This window comes from Dromaius novaehollandiae, chromosome 5 (genome assembly GCF_036370855.1).
Source record: "Dromaius novaehollandiae isolate bDroNov1 chromosome 5, bDroNov1.hap1, whole genome shotgun sequence".
Lineage (NCBI taxonomy): Eukaryota > Metazoa > Chordata > Aves > Casuariiformes > Dromaiidae > Dromaius > Dromaius novaehollandiae.
The window spans coordinates 17098591-17119166 of record NC_088102.1 but is presented as its reverse complement, the minus strand read 5'-3'; the positions used below and the strand labels follow the sequence as shown (position 1 = coordinate 17119166).

Below are 20576 nucleotides of genomic sequence, written 5' to 3'. Positions count from 1 at the left end.
CAAAACTGTAAAGAGAGTCATGGGAGTTTTAGGAGACAGGACAGCTAAGTTCAGGAACCACGTCTGGTCACTGAAAAATGCCACAACTTGAGATCCTTCTCATTAAAAGTTGTAGCTATGAGAAATACACAGCTTTAATGAAGACTACATCAACACAAGAGATCTCACAGGCACACAATGCAAGCAGTTACAGTGACTGCAGATACGAGTAGCCTGTACTTTCTTCAAGAAAATGTTTGCAGAGAGTTTCCTAGCTAGCAGTCCAAACTGCCTTCCTACCATTTACACTGAAGTTCTCCCAAGTGTGGCTCTTTCTTTAGCCAATTGAATCGCGCTTTAGTAAAGGAAAGCACATTTCCACTTTGACTGCTCTACCAGTCTTCACAAGAGCAGAAAAAGGTGAACTCAGCGCTGCAGTTGCTCCTGGGAACATACGATCCTGTAACAAAGTCAGCAGCCTGGCCAGGGCTTGCGAAACCTTCACCTCAAAGAAGTATGCCTCAGCCCTCTCTCGTCCCGCCTCCCTGGAATACTCTCCAAGTGTTTCTCATGCATAAATAAACGAAGGTAGGAAGAACTTCAAATAGGCCTTGCCCTACGCAGTCTAATGAGCTAGGGAAAATGTTTGTATGATTTATATTATTTACATCTCAAGCAGTGAAACCTTTTGTTTTGATATATTATACATGCGTGAATTACCAACAAGACTGCAAAATGTATAGGCATATTTTATATGTTGCTGTTGTATCATAAAACACCTCTGTGTGACTTTGTTCGGAGACCAGGCGGACCCCAGAAAACTCAGATTATGGCAGCACTCAATGTTCTGCTGCCTACGATTTTAGTTTAATCCATCCATTTGCTACCTACCAAGGACAAAATTTCAGTTTGCAACTGCACTGGTTTTAGTAGTCAGGCTAGCCCTTGACTGTGCTTTTGCTTACGTGTGTCACTGCATTCTCAGTCAGTCACTGCCGTAATCTTATTTATGTGAAGCCATGCTATTGAAGCAATGATGTGTTTCAACAGATTACCATGTATGAATGAAAGCACATAGGTCATTTTTATAATAAATGGCCACAAATGAAATAACAAAACCAACATATTCAAGGCAATAAATAATCTGGATTTATACAAATTAAACTTGAATTTGTTTGTTTCATAGTTTACAGTCTCTGGAAACATGATCACTTGCACTAGGCTGACTTCATTGATTTCTATTACTTAAATAAGCATGCCACAAACAAAAGTCAGAGCTGAGGTAATAGCTTTTATTATGCCAGCGAACAGTAGTTGGAAAAACAACAAAGCCACTTATCAATCAGTCTAATAAAAGACATTACCTCTCCCTACAAATCTTGCCTTGCTTATATCATGGCAACAGCTTCACTGCTCAAATATTTATCATCTTAACAATTAAGTTTTACATTTACTGGAAGTTGTATAGCAGCCTCAGTGTATAACTGATATTTGCAACAAAACAAGATTTTCAGTGCAAAAAAGTACAGCAACATCGGTTCTGAAGATAAAGCTTGTACAATTTGGCCAACATGGGCATTGGTTCTGCAAGCTCCTCCACCCCCACACGCTTCAAACCCGGCATCTGGGGAGAATGCCTAGCAGCAAAATGATGGCCCTTGGGACCAAATTACCTCCCAGCTGACACTGCTCAGAATTAACATCACTCGTGTAGGTGGGTCTGTATCACAGATAACTGATCTGAGGAACTAGCAGGCTCCCTCACAGGCGCACAGGAGTCCTCCGGGACCCCTATGAGGCTGCAGCAACAATTTTCCGAAGTGGTGAAAGCCATTTTTCATTCCATATTCACTGTCACAGCATTAAATTAGGAAAGCATTTTGTGAAAGGTTGGAGGAATAATTGTGTCCCATGGATCACCAGACGGACAGGTAAGGTGTAGCTACAGGGCCGGGTAAAGATACCCCTAAGAGTTCAGGGAAACAGGAGGTTCCCTGGAGCACCCAGAGAGGACTAATAAACTGCTTCCAGGAAACAAGCACTTTAAGATATATGACTCTACCTTGTCAGCTGCACAGTAAACATACCCAACACACACAGAGATGTGTCCCTTTTTAAGCATCCTTGTTATTAAGAAGAGCTCAGGCATTCACAGCAAGTTTCTTGCTGAGACAGAAATGCAAGGAAATACTCAAGCATTTCTTTCCTAGCATATTTTTGTTTAGGGCAACCACATAACTCCTCCTCACTGCCTCAAGGCAATGACAAAAGCAGAAGCAAGAATTACACACAAATTAGCCTTGCTTCCACCACTCCAGCAGGACAGGGCTCTGTGTTCAGCTTTTCCAGCTAAACTGCTTCTCTGCCTACGTCTCCTGGCACAGCTTCCAGCTGCTGTGTCTGTGACTTCGCCCAGCTTCAAATACATTAATCCTGGTAGAAAACACATGCTTGGTCCATCAATCCAAAAGCAGCCTCCTTGCAGTTGTGCCTCCTGCATCCTCACCCCATCAGCCAGCCTCCCTGGCTGGCGCGGAGTCCCCTGGCGCACTGGGTAGGTTAATGACACCAGCATCCAGAGGGGTTTGGTTAATCCACTTTCAAGAAAGTTAATTTGGATTAACTTTTGAGTGTAGTCATGTAGATGCATTCTAGGATATTCCTTAGCTACATGATATCAAAGTGACAGTGGCGGTAATTTTGGTCAGGCTCATTGCTCTATAGTAGAGTAAATGAATGCTCAATCTGTGTTTTAATAGTACCAGGCAGGCAGCAGCTGTTGTTGCTGAATGCCCAGCAGATTGCTGCAGGCTCTCAGGACCCTCATCAGTGGAGGTACTGAATAGCCTTAAGATGTTATTGTTTGGCAACAAACTTTTTCTAACACGACTTTAAAAAAGGAAGTTTTACGCTGTGAAGAGATGACGAAAAGGCATTCCTGTTCCCCTGCTCTGGGTGCTAGACTCTTGAGTTTTTAAGTGAAGGGAAAAACAGATACTATGCAATCTTCAGAAAGAGTGTGCTGGAGGAATGGAATGAAGGATATAGAATTAAATATATAATTCATGGCTTGTGAGAGCCTTGAGGCAAGACCTTTCGGACTTGCTAATTGTTTTTCTGAGAAGTAGGCCAGAAGCTGTAATAATGCCTCCTACACCTAGGCAAATGCACGCATAAAGCAGTATTAATATCCACCTAAGGGCTTCCACATCACTGCTGTTGCACAGGTGTGCTGCTGGCACACCTGACCGTGTGCCAACCAGGCACAAGTACATGGCATATCAGCCTGATCACAGCATCTGTACTTAAATGCAAGCACCACAAATGCAAAACACTACAACTGTTTCTTTACCACCTGAACCTATTCTGGTATATATTTCTGAATATTCAGGTTCTGGGGCTGCAGGCAGAAATACTTGTGTAAATTGGCTGCAGTCATGTTATGGCCCACTGAGGACCTTCATTATACGCTCAGTGCCATAGCACGTAACTCTGCACATGCGAGACTGCCAGAACTGAGTGGCTCTTCAACTGCAGCGGCCTAATTTAGCACCACTGAGCTCAATGGCAAAAAATTCAGTGGGTGCAAGATCAGATCCCAATCGAAGGCAAGGATATTAATATGACAAGAAGGGAGGATGAAGGCAAGCATAGCAACTTACACAGTTACAAAAGTTTGCTCATCTGCATAATTTAGAGGATCTAAGTCATGAACAAAGCATCAAACTCTTTTTTAGTTTCCTGTGCCATAACCACCTCCTTCTTCCAGTCCCCAGCTAACGCCCTTGGATTTTCTCATCTCAGCAGGCAAAAGCATAGGCTTTTATCTACCTACTTCTTCACGCCTCTCCTATCCAGATTCTCTAGTTTCAGAATATGCTATTCTAGCCAATTCTCCGGTAACAGCCCACTGACTGCCGCTAGTCACTGCTGCTTCTACTTTGTTAGACCCCCCCCCCCCCCCCCCACAGAAGTTAGCCTCAAGGATCTTCAAGGGCTTTTTCTATTGCTCTTTTCAGTTTGTTACAGAATCCAGTTAGGGTCATTCCCAGTCTCTTAAGAGAGATGGACTTGTGTTTAAAGCAGGAGGATCTGCTGTCTTCCTGCTCCTTCAGCTTCTCTCTTTCCTGCGCTTGTGAGACGCTGAAGCAGCCCTCCTCTTGCTGCCTTGGTGCAACCACCTTCCCCAGTAGCCTCCTTGGACAAGCCTAATCCCTACGCCAATACTCTGCACCTCTTTTCAGAACACTACAGAATCTCTCTTTAACCTCTTTTCTTCTCCCTGTCTATTATTTACCATTTATCAAAATTAACTTAAAAATTCATTACTAAAATGAAGATTATGATTTTCCATAAAGCAACTTATCTCAGGGGGGTTACAGAGATGAAACTACTGGAAGTGTAAGAGAACAGCATCTGTCCCCTAACTGTATGATCCTAAATCATATTATGTTCAAGAACCTAGTAAGGGAGGTAGGATGATTAGAATGGTTACATTTTTACTGCAAATTTACAAATATATTTTCTTAAAGATCTTCAGTCTATTTCTCAGGGTCAAGAATATGAAAAGTAGAAGGACCCAGGAGAGGTGAGCAAAAAAAAAGGTGGTCCCTGGTTTAGATGGTTCCATCTGGAAACCATCAGCACTGGCTCATGAAACTTAGTAGTATAAATGAAGCTATCTATTATATGATAGTGAAATAAAGTTTCACAGCAAATAAAACACCCTGTGAATATATTTCAAATCATGGTACAGTGAAGAGACAAACTGCTTTGCAACAAATTCAGTATAAACATCTTAACTGTTAATCTGTAAATATAATGGTCCTCACAATGAAGGAAGAATAATTTAAAGACTAGTTCAGAGATCCATATAGGAGTAAAATGAAGCTGAAGGTCCCAAGACTTACGCTAGGCTCAAAGTACTAATTCCTAGGTCTGAAAGTAAATAACCTCTAAGCTACTTTCTAACTGAGGAATAACACAGCCCAAACCAAGCTGTAACCCGTTTAATGCGTAACTCTCATCTATACCATTTTAACTCTACTAGTAATGTCACTGTCCTTTACACATTTTCAGAATAAGGCTTTGACATCTGTAATGAGCACAGAAGGAGTTTGCAGTTGCCCCATTACCAGGCTTTACAACCCAAATAAGCAAATTAAAGGTAAAGCGTGGGAAAAGGAAAGTGAGAGGAATAGCAAAACATCACTTAATCTTGTGAGTTCCACCTTTAATAACTTCAGATAGCTTCCACATTGGAAGTAAAGTAAATAAACATTAGCAGTAAGTAGTTTGGGATAAAACTGAAAACCCCTATTTAGTTCTATTTTGTTCTGTGGCCTACCCATCTGATCAAATACAGACAAAAGTTAAAAAAAGAGAATGGGTACACTGCATTTATGACAAAGGGCAGTCTTTAATATCATGCAGAGAATACTAGCAGAGATCAACATTTTGCAGGAAGATCCATGTGCTTTCACATGAATGAGACATGGGCTAGGAGAAGACAGTATTATGCACTGCCCGCAGTATGCCAGAAGTGATTTGTTGTCCAAGCTTAGGTATCCAGATGGTACCAAAAATACGCCAAACTTTCTATATGCACAAAGGTATTACTTTAATTAAAAAGATGGTTTAATTGTTCAGAAAACATACTGGTTTCTCCAAGTACTCCCAGTTCATTTTCCACTGCTAAACCTGCCCTGTATTTTGCTTGCGGTGGTTTAACAAGGAGGATGTATATTTGTTAGAAAACCTCAAAAGGCACAGGAAGGGTAGCTGTACCAAATGGTCATATTCCTAAAGTGCAGAGAAGGAACTGGGAAAAAAAGAGCTACATTACACTCCCCTGGCTGATATACCAGCAAGGTCTTCAGAAAAGAAATGGTCTCTGGAAGGCATGTCCATAGACCTGAATGCAGGATGGCACTGACGCACAGCTGAGGAGAAACCACGCGGTCCATGTTCATGTGGTTAGAAATAGCTCAAGCACACCACGGGAGTGGTGGCTGCTTCTGCTTCGGATCAGGTTTAACTCTGTGAGGGGGGTTACCCATACAGGAGCCAGAGCAAAAGAACTTCATGCCAGTGAAAGAAGTTCCATTTTTAAAACACTTTTATTTTTAATGGGAACCTGAAAATCTTCATAAAAAGCTCGCAGTGAAATAATTGCCTTCTTTTCACTTCAACCCAGCAGACTCCCACAGGTTTTACTGTATTTTATCTCTTTTAAGTGAATTGTACAGCTTCTCTTAAAAGGCTCACCTTTAAAAAAGCAGCTGAGAAAATACTAGTCTAAATTTGACATAATTTCCCCTATGTTTCAAAGCCAGGAAAGGGCTTTTCTAGAAGAAAGATAACACCTTTGCTACTCAAGTAGACTGAAAATCTGCTGCAGAAAAAGAAAAACAGACAAAAAAGAAAGAAAGAAAAAAGAAAGGAATAAACTGCTGGGAAAGAGTGTGGGTGGCAGGATTCTGTCTTTAGTCTGACAGGTGTATGTCAGCACTTCTCCGCACAAATACCTATAAGAGATCTATTTGCTTTCCTCCTTTCACTGCTATAGGTTTATATTGTTTTCTAATTATACCCCTTATTTTTGAGTTAGCTTCCTGCCAGTCTCTTCATGACTTCCAAAAAGCTAACAATTATAACACAAGGAAAGCTTAAGCCTTTTTTCGTCAATGCTTTTGCCTTTCTAAGTCCCCCAAACAAATTCCTCTTGAAATTAAAAAAATAATATCATCAACCGTGCAACAGACTATGTGGTCCAAGGAGAGATTTACACACTGGTAACTAGGGAGCAGGCAGAGGAGGCGGCTGCTCAGCTGACGGACATAAATAGTAAAATCCTAGTCAACAGGATATTGTTGTTCTTTGGGGTTCCCAAAGAAGACTTAAGCAATGGATCAGCTCCTACGCACATGCAGAGCCTAAGTCAGGGCCAGCGTGCAGTGGGGAAGTGGCACAGGACCAGCCCTGCCCATGAAAGACTCAAGGCTATTTCTAAAGTTACCAGGTCTGAGCACTTCTGATGTTCCAGTGGGATGAAAAACTCAAAAAGTGGGGGAAAGGGCTCAGCGAAACACCTGTCATCTACTCCCTTATCTATCAATAACTAATCTCTGAAAAACATGAGGCTAAATAGCGGTGCTTTCCCCTATTCACAGCTTGAAGGCAAGCTTAGATAGGGATCCACAGACTGATACCAAATAGCTCGAGAAACTGAGAAAAGAAAAAGAAGATAATAAGAAGTCTTCCAGAAGCAGATCAGAATGACTTATTTATCAAGCTGTGGTTCCACTAGACTCCAGCTTCAACAGTAAAGGCAACTTACGGTCTCAGGTATTGCAAAGGTTCCACTATAAACCACCTTTCAAAGTGAGGCAATTAATTAATTTGCCTCATCCTTCTATGGCCTTCACAGAAAAGAAGAAAGAACCTTGAGTGCTGTCCTACTTCTAATATTGTTTCTGTTAACTCTCAGACTTCCTTCTCTCGCAGAGCATCACCTTATATCATCACAATCATCCAGGGCAGACAGACATCTTTAGATGATCTCTCAGCATTTGAGCAGGATTAATACATCTCATCCACGCCCTAAGCAAACTCTCCCTTGGTCTTCCTCTCTACCTCCCCTGAGCTCTTTCAGACATTTTCAGACAAAGAAGACGGAGTTTCAGGCCACTTAGATATAGTACCACTCTCTGTTAAAATAACATTTGGATGATTCTGAGAACTGAACTTAAGCGTATGATTTGACAGCAAGTTCAGCCTGGGATAGAATTTGATCCAATTCATTCATGCATGCAAATAGAAAGCTTTTATTACGTAACAAGTTACAGTTCCTGGAGATGTTCACCGTGAAGTATAATTATCTGGCTTCTAGTAGGAAGTTTCCTTCGTTCCCCAGTTGTAGTTTATCCCCTTTCTAGCAATATGTACTCAAAGCAAAGCAAACCGAACTCCTGGAATAAACTCAAGGAAACAAAACTACAGTGAGAAGAGGCAGAGGGAGCACAGTTAATTCTGAATTTGGCAAACCTAAATCCATAGCACTTGGAGGAAAAAGGTTTCACCTGAAGATGATAAAATAGTAACTCATAGAGATGACCACCATGAGACTTCAGAACATACTTCTTCACAGGTAGGGAAAAGTAGAAGACAAAAGGTTGATTCCATCCCACTGTTCTACTTTCACACACACCAAAAAAAAAAAAAACAAAATGAAAGCTGTTTGCTGCCAGTTAGCCTTGACCCACCAACCGGGGTACACTAGAGAGAACGCCAATATGCATGAGCAAATCGAGACAGAAACTTCCCACCCCCCAAACAAGGGAACTCCACATGCTGGATCCAAAGGCATGTTGGGAGGTTAATGTGAATTAGCAAGTTCTAAAAGTTTAAGATAGACCAGGCAGTATATATGTATTACAATCCATGTAAATCATTAGATGAGATTTTTAGATATCACTGTTAGATGGTGAAGGGGAGAAAAAAGAGGCATGAAGAGAAGAAATAGGTCAGGTAGCTAGAATGGTCACTTTGGAATGAGAAGATCAAGGTTCAAAGCCTGCCCCACCAAAACTTTCCATGTTCACATACAAAAAGTATGTCATTAGGCTATTCAAATAACTTTAAAATGAGTCCTCTGACTTTCATGTGCTTTTGTTACCCAACTTGAAAATAGGGACGTCATCTAGATAAACACATCAAAACCACAAGACATTCAAACACTACAGAAATAGAAATAATTCTCTGTTAGAATGTATTAAGAATACATTTGAATTTTAGTCAAGACGAACCCAAAGCAGTGAGAAAGAAAGCCTGCAGGCATCAATATTACTATCCGAGTACCAGAACTCAAGGTTGGACCCTCTCTGCAAAACCGCAATTATTAAATGCTGCTTCCACCTCCTTAACAGTCCTATCATTCTGTAAGAATGCAACATGTGCAAGAACATACACGTGCAACAGCACCTGCAAGCCAAAATGAAGTGGGCAGCCCACATGAATCTTTTTGTCACGTGGAAATCATGTCAGCACATCATGCTGTTTTCCACGCAGTTCCTGAGTGGAGGCCTGTGTTTAGGCTCCAAATCTGATCGTTAGTGTGATAAAGGAAATGAGCGGAAACTCTGGCTTGCATAGCCTGAACTGCAGCAGCTCTGAAGTCAGTCATTGCTCTAAGTTTTGGTTCATTAGTGAAATGAGAATACAAGAGGTCAAGTGAACATTAACTTTATAATTAAGGGCCTGAATGACAAAGCTGTCTACTGGCTTGAGTGACACAAAGTAGTGGTCTCATCTGACCTTGCTGTAGGTGTCTAGACCACCTCTGCAACTGGCTTTCATCCTCAGTATCAGCGTAAAAGTGAAGGACTGAGTATGCCTGAAAAAATTTTGCTTCAGAGCCAGCTGTGGGAGAGCCAACGACATGTTTTCTAGACCCCACAAAATTAAAGGAAGAGTGAAGGGCTTCAAAGGTACCCACAAGCTAACAAGCTAAAGCAAAATCTAAATATAACTGGCTGTGTTCATTAGTTTCAAAAGAGTCTTGAGAGAAACAGGGATATCAGCTTTCCAGACCTCAGGGTTATATCTCTGAACACCTGAATTCCTTGTCCCATCCGGGACGAGACAGGAAGCATGTGTTGTCTTTCTTCTGTAGATACAGGCTACCATCTCCAGGGTCACAATTGTTTCCTGACTTAAGAGCAGTCGAACTTGTGCAACCTCAAGGTTCTTAAATTAAAATAAACTCATGATGAGTGATACTGTCAATTGCAGTACTACTGACGAAGGATTTTATAGCGTTGCTTAGTTGTATTGGCAACCAAAACATGGTGCTTCCTTTTGATACACACAGTTTTTGAAGACAGATCTCCTATCCTTTTTGATCCTTCTGATAAACATATTATGTTTTAAAGTTTTGAAAGGCCAACAGTAAATACATCAAACAGACCGCCTACCTTCAAAAGAAGAATGCAGCTTACCCGGCAAAAATTCACACACAGTCTTCTTTCAGCCAAGGTCAATAATTGTATTAACTTCTGTAAGAAGGCTGAGAAAAAGTTCTTTTTAACTAACATGAAATCCTTTTAAAACTTTCTCTTTACAACGGGGAGAAGAGGAAGAACACACACAAGGGTCCCTGTAACTTTAATTCACTCCTTGTCCTGTCTCCAGAGAGATCTTTAAAGAAAAAAAAATAATCAGAGAACAAGAGGAACTAAATGTTGTTTAATGGCATTAATAGCCAAGGACAGGAAGGCCCCTGCCCAGCCGTGGGATTTTAAGAACAAGGACAGGGACCAAAAGCTTCGCCAACTACACTGAGAAATAACTGCTGAAATCGCACAGGATTTGTGACAGAATCGGACCTACTAAGTACCTTGTCGAAAAGGTAGAACCGACGGGGTGAAATCTATCTTACCACGTGATTGCCAGAAGCTATGCCCGGTTAACAGAGGATATTCTACTAAATAAACCTAAAAGGCTATATTCCACCCCGCACACTCACTAAACACTCAAGCAAGGACACTTAAGAGCTCTGCTTGCGTCTCCAGGTCATTACAAAAACATATTATGTAGTCTTCACAGGGCCTCTGTGAGCATGAAAGCATCGTCTTCAAATGATACTTTCAATAACCAAAACCACCACAACAAATAAAGCTAGAGTCTGGATAAGAATCAGACAAGTTTCTTCATTTCTTGGCCTATGATTAGTCAAAAGATAATGCTATATTTTAGGAAAGTAAATATTATCCTGGATATATACCCTAAACTAGAGGTGCTTAAAAAGACTGTTTATAAAAGTACCTCTGTCTCTAAAAGCCAATGAGCTTAGTAGGCTCTCTCTGCCCTCTGAGCCCTTGTTCTCATTTGGGCAGGATTTTTATGAATCACTGATTTTAAGTATTACATAAAGGCACTGGCTGCAGTCCCTCCGGAGCTCTCCCTAGGTTTGGGAGCACCGTGCTGCAGGGATCAGCACAGACAGATCTGGGCTTCTGCTTTTCAGTGGCTCTTTCCCATTTGCCCACTTTTGTTCGCCTTGTTACTCTCCCTGGGCAAAACGCCCGGACCGATTTATGTTTCCTTCCTTATATATATCCCAGACACTGCTTCTGAAGTGGACATTTCAGACTATGTTATTTATAAACATGTTATATATTTATTAACTTATAACTGGAGTTCATGTCTATAATGAACATCAGCAAGAGCTAGAAAGCTTTAACCCTGTATCTAGAAGCAGTCAAATGAAGGATCAGTTTTTAACAAAGTTATCCTCATTGACATTGCTTTTATTTGCCATAGTACCTGGACTTTCCTGCCCTACCCATTTTTCACTGAGCCAAGGGAAGGATAATCAGCCTTTGGTTGTGAACTACATGGACTATGTACATAAAAAAAGAAATACTGATATACATTAGGGGTTTCTTTGCAAAGACTAAAATGAAATGGCAATGTACTTATATCTAACCAGTAGTGCACAACAAAAAGGCAGGTTGTGCATGTAACCCACCGCTGTACCACAATCCAGAGCTTCGGCTAAGGTCCCTTGAAAGGGACAGAAGTTGAGGCTGTGATAGAGGCTGTCATAGGCCTCATGGCCAGCACGCCCAAGGCAGGATCCCACGTGCCAGACCCAAATCTCAGCTCCACGTAAGCATGGCTGAAACAGGAGCCTGTGCTCTGGGGCTGCCCACTCTGGTAGCATTTGATTTACCACCACCAGACAAGATATGGTCTTGTACTTAAAATCCCGGTGCATTTTAAGGCTGTGATGCTGCAATTGGCTCTAGCTGGGCAAGCTGCTGGGTACAGGCAGAGCATCACGGACAGTTTTCAGCAGGCCTCCAGACGGACTCGTATGCACTGAGCAGTACCGGAGTGAGCGAGGATTTGCACTGTGGGACTGGATCACATGTAAATCCGACCAGCTGTGCTTCCTTTAATGGACATTGAGCAGTACAGGAGACTCACGTGCCCAGCTTGGTATACGACATGCCCTCGTACCCAGTGTTAATTAGGATAGGATTAAGATCCAAAGGGATCCATCCTTTAAAGATACAAGGACCAGACTATAAATATTTCTACTTGAAATTAATCTTGTGGCATATATTTTGTGAGAGAGTTTTTTATAAACAACTATATACTATCAAAATAGAAAAACACAAAAATTGCCATAATGAAGAAAATCAACAATACTGAGCTAGAAGGATCTTATTTCTGACTAGGGACAGTAAAAGATGCTAAGGTAAGAAGTATAAAAACAAGGTAACTCATTGTTCATAGATTCACTGGGTCTGAATTATACAAAATATGTTTTTACATATGTCAGAATTAGCCAAAAATAATTAACAGCATCCCTCTATGTATTATATTATTTTAACAATGATGTCTTGAATCATGCCATCAAATTAAGTAGCAGGTATAGAGATCACAGTTATCTTTTAAGTGTTATCGATAACATCTTTTCAGATTCAATGGGTTTTCTGGTGCCAGAACCAGAAATCCTCCCTGCCCACAGGTTACATGTCCACAGGCATTCATTCTGCAGGCATCAGGCTGTTGCTATGATGAACCTCCTCGGAAGAAGCGGATTTGAAGTTGTGATTGTGGCTACAGAATCTCAAACTACAGCTAAAATGTAGCTCAGCTGTTTGCATGGAAATAGGCACCAATTACAGTAAAGTAAAATCTATCCTGCAATTCCACTGATCATTACAGTAACCTACCACCCCTGTACTTATTGGGGAGAGATAAAAATAGAATAGCAGGTAGAGAGAAATGTAGAAAAAGACTTATTTCTCAAAATGTTCTGTGATGCTATTTACCACACCAGCATTGACACAGATGCAACTAATTATCTGGTAATTTCTTCTCCTGAACACATAATTTTGAGACTCTTTGTGGCTTCTGTATGACAGATAACATTTGGCTCTTCCCCTTTAGACATATGCCCTTAACAATAATTCTGCAACAACAGTAAGTTTAAACAGCACAGGACATAACCAAATCAGTGTTTACACGGACATGGCAAGCCACAAGGCCCAAGGTTGCTGCTTCTATCCCAATAGGAAGCTGTCTTTGAAAAGAAGAAAGGAAGCAAAGTCACTCCTTTGTACTATTTTCAAAGCAAACTCTACAAATATTGAGGATGCAAGTGAAATAACCTTCAAATCATCTCTAGGAGAAAACAAATGGATTGTATTTCTGTCCAAGCTGAGTGGAAATATAATAAATAAATGGCAGAAACTATTAGAAGTACATTATATTTTTTAATTGGCATTAGTTTTAATATGGCATTTTGAAGATTGTCATTTTTTAACTAATGCTGTCCATTCAATTTCAGGCAAGTGATAAAGTCTGAGACCTCACCGGCTCTCACAAGTGATGCTGAGGCTGCTCAGCACTTGAATGGCAACTCGCCAGGAAAAGAAACAAAATGTGAGGTTGGTGAGTGATAGCAGCAGATTAATCCCATGCCTCAAGTTAGCTCCATGCTTGGAGAATCACAGGCTAAACCAGAACAGTGTCTCTTATGAAGATGTGTAAATGTAACCGGTGTTAGAGTTCATTTGACTGTGGAGCTACTGGGCATGATTTGAATCTGGTATGATTTCATTCATGCAGTGGGACAGAAAGTCCAGACTTCTAATTTGTTAGAGAAATTAGGCATTGATCTTATTAAAATTGCATGCTGCAACATGCAATCAGTACTTTCTCTTACCTCCCACTGCTTCTTTATTTCATTGCCAGTGTTTCCCACATTTTGAGCAGGTAGGTCTTCCTATACTGTCATTGCTGACAAATACCGTAAGTCATAAAATTGCCATTACAGAGACCAGCCACACCAGAAGAATTAAGTTTCCAGCATTATCTTTGGTTTCTTATCCCTGGATCTGAATCTTTATTTTTCCGTTTCACATTTGTAACTCCCACGCCTATTTAACTTCATTTTTATATGGAATAATATTTCTTTGCGGTCCTACAGTGCTTCACCCAAGCTTCTCCAGGCAATTTAATCTTTCCAAATGTCCCCTTACTCTACAAGGAGCTCCACTGAAACTAACATGTCTACAGGCAGAATAAATATGGGAACAAGTTACAGAAGAGTTAAAATAATGAACAGTTATAGCACCTTACTTTTGTCAGAATGATGGATATATTAAGAAAAAATTTCCTTCCATTTATAAAATTTCCATATGTTTGAAAGGCATGTCAAACTATACCAAAAAAGTTGAATGTTGCTGTATCTTGTAATTAAAAAAAAGATTACTCTCTGTAGTTAAGTGCAAGTCATCAGTATTATGCTTCATACATAAATGGATAGACAAAGATAAAGAGAAAGAAATGTTTTTCAAGAGTTGCTGACTGAGTTTGAACATCTGCCTTTAGATGTCTGGTCAGAGATGTGTAAGCCCCTACAATTAAAGATATTTAGATACTTTACTCTCACTGAAACTATTAGGAGTTAGGCACCTGTATTACCTCTTAAAACACAGGTTTTCGGACTGGTTATTTCAAAGTCCTGGGAAGCTGAGGTTCATACCAACAACAACTACAGTCATTAGTGTCCAAAACTTATAAACATTCTTGATCTTAAGGATCCAAATGGGAAGATAACCAAATCAGAGGGCACTGAGAGTTTGTGACTGATTCATCCAAAGTTACACACTAGGGCAACGATGGGGAACCTATGGGGCTGGTACTGATCATTTTCTTTCAGCTTGTGATCACTTTTTTGCATTATTTCTGACACCACTGCAGTATGTGCATGTGTAGCCCTCCAAATATGTTTGCAGGCCATGCAACTGTCAGCAAAGAAAGTCTGAGACTCAGGAAACTATTTAAATCTACTGAAATCAAGGAAAATGCCCCTTTGGATTTCTGTGGGTTCTGGATAAAGAGTACAGGACTTCTGATATCTTGCCTAGTCCTCCAATCAATGAATCAGACTTCTACCATCCCAGTCCATATTCTTATAAGAAATAAAAATTCAAATCAGAATTACTTTAAAATGGTGGTAATAGCACTCATTTTCCAGAGATGAACAAAACTTCTGACTATAAAAGTATTCATCTCTGCATATTTCATTCCAAGGCATGGAAGGAAAGGTATGTACTACTAAATCTACATTCAGACTATTGCAAAGTACTGAATTCAGGACAAAAATATAATCTAAAAAAGAATAATTTCTGCTGGGGATGTTGCCTCTTCCAGTGAATGCAATTCACCACATAAGGGAGTGTATTTTTGATGATCCTAAATCAAGCTTCCAGTAGAGAAGATTTTAAAATATTCTTGTGTTGTAACAAAATGTTCCCGCTGGTGTTATAATGAAAGAAAGAAAAAAAACCCCACAACCTCCTCCTGGCAGGAAATTAATTATTGAACATTCCAGTGCTTGATGATGTGCTCCTACATTCTGTGCAGTCTTTCCATTTTTCTCTCTCAAAATGTAGCGAAATTCACTATGGAGAATATGGAGACACAGCAAAGAGCTCCAGAAAACCAGCTTATCAAATGCATTTAGAAACCGAACAGAACTGGAGTGAGGAATATGGTTTGTGGGTCTCCACACCTGGTACCTATTCCCTCTTTGCATCCCCCTCTCCTCCTCTGCGTTACTTTGCCACTTCTGCTTCTGTGCCCTGAAATTACTTCTGTCTAAGAGGGAAGCTGTTCTCCCGGCTTTTAGCATCACTTACCTGCAACAGCTTTGAACTATCACTTCTTTCACTGGAAAAATAAACTGGAAAATCTCAGTTCTTAATGAAAAGGCAAAATAAAAGCCAGTCGCCATGTGCCCGGTCTAAACATCCAGCTGCAGTTCCATTTTTAAAACTATCCTTTTTCTTTTCCTTATGTCCAGTCAGTTTAGCAAACTTCAGCAATGGCTGTCAGTTTTAGTCTTCCTGTGAAAAAGCTGAAAAAAACTGTGCATGCCATAACTTCACCAGTCGGTTTTGTGATAGAATATAGTTACTGAACCTACATCTGCACCCTGCATAAGCATCTACAGAAATACAGAATTCAGCAGAGTTATGCTGCTGCCAGAAGCACACCCATGAAAGCAGACACTTTCCAGTTACTGGCATCCTGGATCTTCAAGTGGCGCTTTTTCGAACTACCAGACTACAGAGGGAACATGTAACAGACTGAAACCACAGATGCCAACTGCAGATAGTGCTCTACGTGATCAGTACTCCATAGCTGAGTTAGGACATGATGAAGAACTTTTCATGATAAACGAATAATTTTGGCTTTTTTAAAAAAGGCAGTGAGAGTATGGGAAACTGCAGGTTTCCACCACACCACTGCAGGTGGCTGTATGATGCCTGCAGAAACTTTCATACCAGGTAGGCTGCTGAGGCACTAGTGGTACCATCTCTCATGGGCATCACCACTGTCTCATGGGGCTTATCGACCTCATGCTCTTCCCTCAGCTGCCAGGCAGGATGGCTTGGACCCAGCATGACAGTAATACCGCTCTGGCTTCCAGACCAGAACCAGCTCAAATTTGGCTAGTTCAGTGCACCAGCAGAGCGAGATGGTCAGTCTCCATCCATGAGATGTTCATATCTGTAAATGTTTAGCTGCTGCCCATCACCCTCCCCTTAGAACATACTCCCGTGCATCTGAGACACTCTCGTTTCCTTATTCACACAAGGGGTCCCAGCAATTGGGACTGGTAATTCAAGGATGCATCTTCACAGGTACAAAATCTTCACCTGAAACAAAGCACTCTGGAATAAGACAAAACACCAACTTCATAGCAACCCCCTAAACACAGAGGTACTTGCAAGTGTGACAGCAGCCGTGCAGGAGCAGGAGCCACGGCAGCAGACCAGCAGTCACCCCCGCTGCTGGGGCCCTCCGTGAGGCCCAGAGGAGCAGGGTCCTGCAGGAGCTCTCCTGGTGCTGCTGGAAACCCTGCATCATCCTCAGCTATTTTTTCATCCTAGCCTCACGGCTTTCCAGCATATCAAAGCTGCTATTGATTCTGCAACTGATATACAATGATACTAGTGGTGACTCAGATCACAGTGTTCGGAGAAAATTAATTCTAAATTATAAAACAGAAGCTAGTTTCATTTCTTTGCTACATATGAACATAAAAGCATATGCTGGCATTTTAAAAGAAACGATACTGAAGAGAAGCACCATGCTTTGCCGCTGAGCCCTTGCATCACAAAATCACACTTGCCTGAGTATCAGACTCACCATCTGTAAAATGTTTTTCATTTCTAGAAGATAATGTGAGATCTATGTGTTAAAAATCATATACTGTAAGCAATAGCTATTATCACTTACTTTGGAGCAGCACCTTAGAACAAATGCCTTTTTCTCCCCTGACATAGCCCACGCAAGGCAAAAAGCTTCTTAAAACCCTAGTTAGTAGCACAAACAAGGTGACAACTAATATATTTCTTAAAAATTCCTCTTGTATTTTAAGAAGGCAGGGAAAGTTTTTACTGAACATAATGTTATTCAGAGGAATTTGCCCTGTAGGACGACATTCTCCTGCAGGACTATAGGAATTTTGGGGAAGGCTGTCTACATCTGTATAACTGCATCTTAACTTCCAGAGAGGGAAAAGAGTTTAACTCCTTCTTACACAAATGTTTGAAAGGCAAAGTGAAAAACAGATTATTCTTTCAAAGAATACATTTCTTTTCTATTCCTTTGCAAAACAAACACCCATGAATTGAAGATTAACCCTTTTTAATCACTACAACATTGAACAACAGGAGATTAGATGCAGGCCATCCATGCTAACACACAGAATCAAAAGACATGGGGCCAGGAGTCAGAGAAATGTAGACTTATGTATAACAAGAGACTGTCAAAACAAGAGGGGAGTCCCATCCAAACTCGCCAGCCCTGACTCCAATCAGACTCTGAATTTTGGAGGTTATGAAGATGCAGGTCATGTTGTGGAATGAGTCCATCTGCATTAACTGCATTAGCACAACATAAGAGCTGGAAGAATGACTAATTTGGGTTTCTTTTCAGATAAATTATACATGTTCTATAAACAAACCAAACTAAAACTAATTTCCAGTGACTGCACTGTCTCCTCCAGTAGACAGTGCTTTAATATCATTATGCATAAACAGGAAGAGATGATGATCTGTAATTCAAGTCTATTATTTTTATGGGACGCAGAGATACATGGCAGTATTATGCAAATCGTTGATTAAGAAGATTGGTATGCTACATTAAACAAATAGCTTTTCCGTGCCTGCGAACCAAGGCTGCTTTTTATTGTTACATTAGCTCTTGCCATCCTTGCCCATCACGAGTTAGTTGGAGGGGGCAAACATAACTTCGGAGCAACTATTATATTGATGCTGAACTACACTCAGACCTAGACATTTGCGTCCTTTGTGCCAATAGTCTGTGGCGGAACAGGAAAGTATCTCGTAGATGATTTATCCAAAAGCTCTCCCCATGTTTATTCTGGAGTAGCGTATGAGCAGGTACATTACATTAAGTACTGGGATAGTCCTCAAACTGCCCTGATAGGGACCTAGAGCCCTGTACTGGCTTCGGCCGAGTATCTCCCCACCTTTACGTCGGAGTAACGGGCAGAGTCTGGCTCAGAGTTTGTGGGCACCTTTGCTGAGCCCCAAAACACAGGAGCCCCAGCCGCCGTTACCCGGGGAGGCAGGGGAGGCCTTGCACTGCTCTCCCCGCACATCGCAACTGGTGACCGAAAAGAGCCTGACCTGAACGTCGGCTTGTGACCCGCCCCGCCCCGGTCCCGGTCGGGCTCCGGGAGGCAGCAGGCCCCCCTCGGGCCCCCGGGGGCAAACGCCGCCCCCGCCGTCCCTGCCCGCGGGCCCAGCGGCGTCGCCCGGTCCCTCCCGGGGTCACCTGCAACCCGCGCCCGCCCGGAGCCGCGGGTCCGCGGGGGCGGCGGGGCGGCGGGGCCTCCCTACCCTGCAGGTTCTGCACGCGGATGTCGCTGATCTGCCCGATGAGCTCCTCGCGCTGGAACCAGTCCCACTCGTGCCCGGCCATGGGGCGCCGCGGGGCAGCCGCCCGCCGCACCGCCACCGCCGCCGCCCTCGGCCGCACCGGCACCGACGGCGGGCGCGCAGCGCAGCGCGGCGCGGCGGAGCGGAGCGGGGCGGGGGGGCGGCCCCTCTCCGCGCCGCGCCCCGCCCCGCCCCGCGGCCCTCCCTCGCCGGGGGCGGCGGAGCGGGGCGGAGCGGGGCGCGGGGCCGGCCGGGCTCCCGCCGCGGGGAGCCGCCCGCCTCCGCCGACGGGACCCCCGGGCACCCGCCGCACCGCTCGCGGCCCGCGCGGTGCCTCCCCCGCCGCCCGCCCCGGCCGCGCACCGCGGGCTCCCGGCTCTTCCCCGCTCGCCCCCGAGCGGAGGCGGCGAGCCGGGGGCAGCTCTCGGCCGCTCTCTGCGGCGGGGCCGGGGCCGGGGCCGGGGCCGGGGCCGGGGCGTCCCCCGGAGGAAAGGGCGCAGGTTTAAGGCAGAAATGCGAGGACAAAGTACCAAGTGCCGAGGGATTTTCCTCGTGGAAATTACGTACGCGCCGCTGTAAATTAAAAGCACCAATGTGCAGTTTGCTTGCTCGTTTAGCCTGCTCTCTCCCGTCTATTCAGTCTGGCAGATTTCCCCCGTGATGCATTTTCACATTGAATGTCTTCATTTATGCCATATTTTCATCAAAACTGGACAGTAGTTATCAAGGCTCCTCAGCATTACTAAGATCGGTGCTCTGAAAACTTCGCCACCAGCAGGAGCATTTCCTTTACGTACGAGGCATTTCATTACAGTATATCACTATTTGTACTTTCGTGTCTGTTTTCTTTTCAGACCATGAAGATTATATAATGTAAACAGAAATTTTTGACACAATCCAGCCGGACTAGTATAGTATCATTACTGAGACTAGCAAAACACACAAGCTGAGATCTACAAAGCTAAGTATAAACAAACTGGGATGTAGAGATTGTGGCTCTTTCAAGTTGGAAGTGTTTATGTGATCCCAAATGCATGCTTTCTCCATGCAGCCGGTTGTTTCACCCTACCCAGGAATGCAGCACCCTTCCCACAGCCAGTCAGGTGATTTTTCTATCGAAAGTCAAAATCAGATGGAGATGGTAAAAAGGCCAAGCCAGCTGTAGAGCTGAACTGTTTTTCACCGCTATTACAAGTACCAGTCGATCCTACAATCCAGTCTTCAAGTGTCTGGCGCTGTCTTCAGCTTTGTTACTATTTATGTATCAGGGCTCAAGGGTTTTGCACAGATGTGGGCAGACAAACACCATGCCAAAAAATTTATGAGCCTGAACACAAGAAACATCCCGTGAAAAGGCAAATGCGTCAGACTGAGTCCTGTTTGCACAGATCACGATGCCCATCTTTGACTTCATTTTGCACTGGGAAGACCTGTTTTGTTTTGTTTTTTTTCCAGGAGGTGTCCAAATGGGCTGAAGGAATCACTAACATGTGCAGAGATGGAGCTGAGAACAGAGCCAGGGTGGCTGTGGGAAGAGCAGGAGAATGACTTCACATCGCAGAGTCATTGCACTGTTGTCTCAAAGGGAACGCTGGAGGT

The 20576-nt window shown here is 42.8% G+C and overlaps 1 protein-coding gene across 2 annotated transcripts in view; it reads right to left on the bottom strand.

The window, feature by feature from the left end:
* Positions 1-19182, bottom strand: part of CLMN (calmin) — a 78619-nt gene extending 59437 nt beyond the window's left edge. For both annotated transcript variants that reach the window (XM_026107674.2, XM_064512121.1), the window contains exon 1: positions 18939-19182. Coding sequence is in view for 1 of the 2 variants with exons in the window: in XM_064512121.1 (XP_064368191.1) it covers positions 18939-19020 (82 nt within the window). In the remaining variant the exon portion in view is untranslated. The remainder of the gene's footprint in view (positions 1-18938) is intronic.
* Positions 19183-20576: the final 1394 nt, after the last annotated feature.